Genomic DNA, 1,714 nt, shown 5'->3' with positions numbered 1-1,714 from the left:
CACACACACACACACACACACCCTCCACCCTTCCCCGCCCTCTGGGCCCCCAGGGGAGGAGCTCACTTTGGGTGAAGATGGGGAAGTTGTCGTTGACATCTTTCAGAGTGACCAGCACGGTGGCCGTGCTTGAGTCCCCCTTGAGCCCCTGAGCATCACGTGCCTCCACCACGACCTCGTATCTGGCCTGGGTCTCCCGGTCCAAGTTTGAGGTTTTCGTGAAAATTACTCCTGCAAAAAATGTCCCAGCAGGACCGATGTTACCTGGGGAGCTTTGCAAAGACCTAGACATTGGGGACCACCCCGGAGAACCTGACTTAAAAACTCCCTAGGTGACGCTCGCGTGTAGCCAGGGCTGAGACCACTGGCCTAAGCCCACTACCGCAGTGCTGGGCCCAAGCTGACCAACCCTGGTCTTGGCCAAGCAGACCATTGTCCTGAGAAAACCCCTGTCGCCACACTAGGCTCAGGGTGAAAGAGTGTGGTGATGGATTAGCGGTGCCTGCCTTGCTGCACCGTTGGATAACGGTGGTGTCTATGCTATGTATTTCACGGTGTGTCCAGGTCTGGCCAGCTGGACTTCTGTCTGGCTCCTACAACTCAGTCTTTCGAGTTTTCCTCTTAAGTCACCTTGACTGAATAGTGGCTTGGGGCCACGTTATCTCAAACACCACAGCCATCATGCAAGATGAATGAATATCTATGTGTCCAGTTCCTAGGTGGGGAAACTAAGATTTACAGGCGATAGTGGACTGGCCAAGGTCTCTGGAGGTGGTGAGTGGCAGAGCTGAGTGTGGAAACCAGACTGGCCAAACAGCATTCTCTACTGCCCCTCCTGTCACTGCTTGGGTAGCAAGGTCCTGGTTTTGTTTCCTGAACTTGAGTCCATGTCTTGGGCACCTGCTTCCTTCTCCTCCACCAGGTACCTTATCTTAATGTGTGAGGCTGGTGACCTCTTGGGCCGTGTGACTCCATGGTTGGCAAACCTTTGAGTATGTAGGTGTCACCTGCCAGCCTAGGCGTCCCTCAGCATCTGAACCTGGGGTGTGTCTTCCCCTCCCCCACACCCAGGTGGTGCATGCCCACAAGGGCAAATCCCACAGACCGGATTCATCGATGCCAAAGTGGTCATCTCCTTTCAGGATCTGGTACATGACAGAGGTGTGGTCTGCCACTGTGGGGTCATCTGCGTCCACCGCTGTCACACGGATGACCGAAGTTCCTGCAGAGAAAGAATCCTGGGGTGCTGTCCCCTGACCACCATCCCAGTCCCCACTTCCTGGATAAGAGCCGGTGGGAGAGAGAAGGCCCCAGAAGGGGAGACAAGGTGGTTCTGTTTTCTGAGGAGACTGGGCCAGGGGCCAGGCGCTTCAGTGGGGAGAGGGTGGAGTGGGGGGCGGTTCTGTCAGCCTTGTGGGGGGCAAAGCAATCACGTGGCATCACATCCTTCATTTCATTCAGCTCCAGGGTCCCACACTTTCCAGGGGCCCTGGGCAAGGGGGTGGCCAGGGCACCCCTGAGGAAGGAAGAGTAACCACTCAAGGCCCAGGTGCCGGCTACGTGCTCTGGGGCAAGAGCGCTGGGTACCCACACCTGTCCCCCCCATGCCTGAGCCCCTTAGTGGTGGCCTTTCTTGTCTTGGTGGCAGGGCTGGCACTTTCCATGTACAAAGCCTAGACTCTTGGCATGTCAGTCCTGTGATGTGCTCCAAAGA

General features: G+C 56.5%; 1 protein-coding gene across 1 annotated transcript in view; it reads right to left on the bottom strand.

Annotated features, from left to right (window-relative positions):
* The window catches only part of CDH5 (cadherin 5), a 32,780-nt gene that overhangs the window by 15,835 nt on the left and 15,231 nt on the right, over positions 1-1,714 (bottom strand). Inside the window, exons 3-4 of the mRNA XM_045293906.1 lie at positions 1,106-1,368; positions 67-231 (exon numbers count right to left, since the gene is read on the bottom strand). Coding sequence (XP_045149841.1) covers positions 67-231; positions 1,106-1,368 — 428 coding nt within the window. The remainder of the gene's footprint in view (positions 1-66; positions 232-1,105; positions 1,369-1,714) is intronic.

Source organism: Echinops telfairi, unplaced genomic scaffold (assembly GCF_000313985.2).
Source record: "Echinops telfairi isolate 266 unplaced genomic scaffold, ASM31398v2 ScPeMD7_2291;HRSCAF=2852, whole genome shotgun sequence".
In the NCBI taxonomy this organism is placed as follows: domain Eukaryota; kingdom Metazoa; phylum Chordata; class Mammalia; order Afrosoricida; family Tenrecidae; genus Echinops; species Echinops telfairi.
The sequence above is the reverse complement of the archived record's forward strand: the minus strand, read 5'-3'. Positions and strand labels throughout refer to the sequence as shown.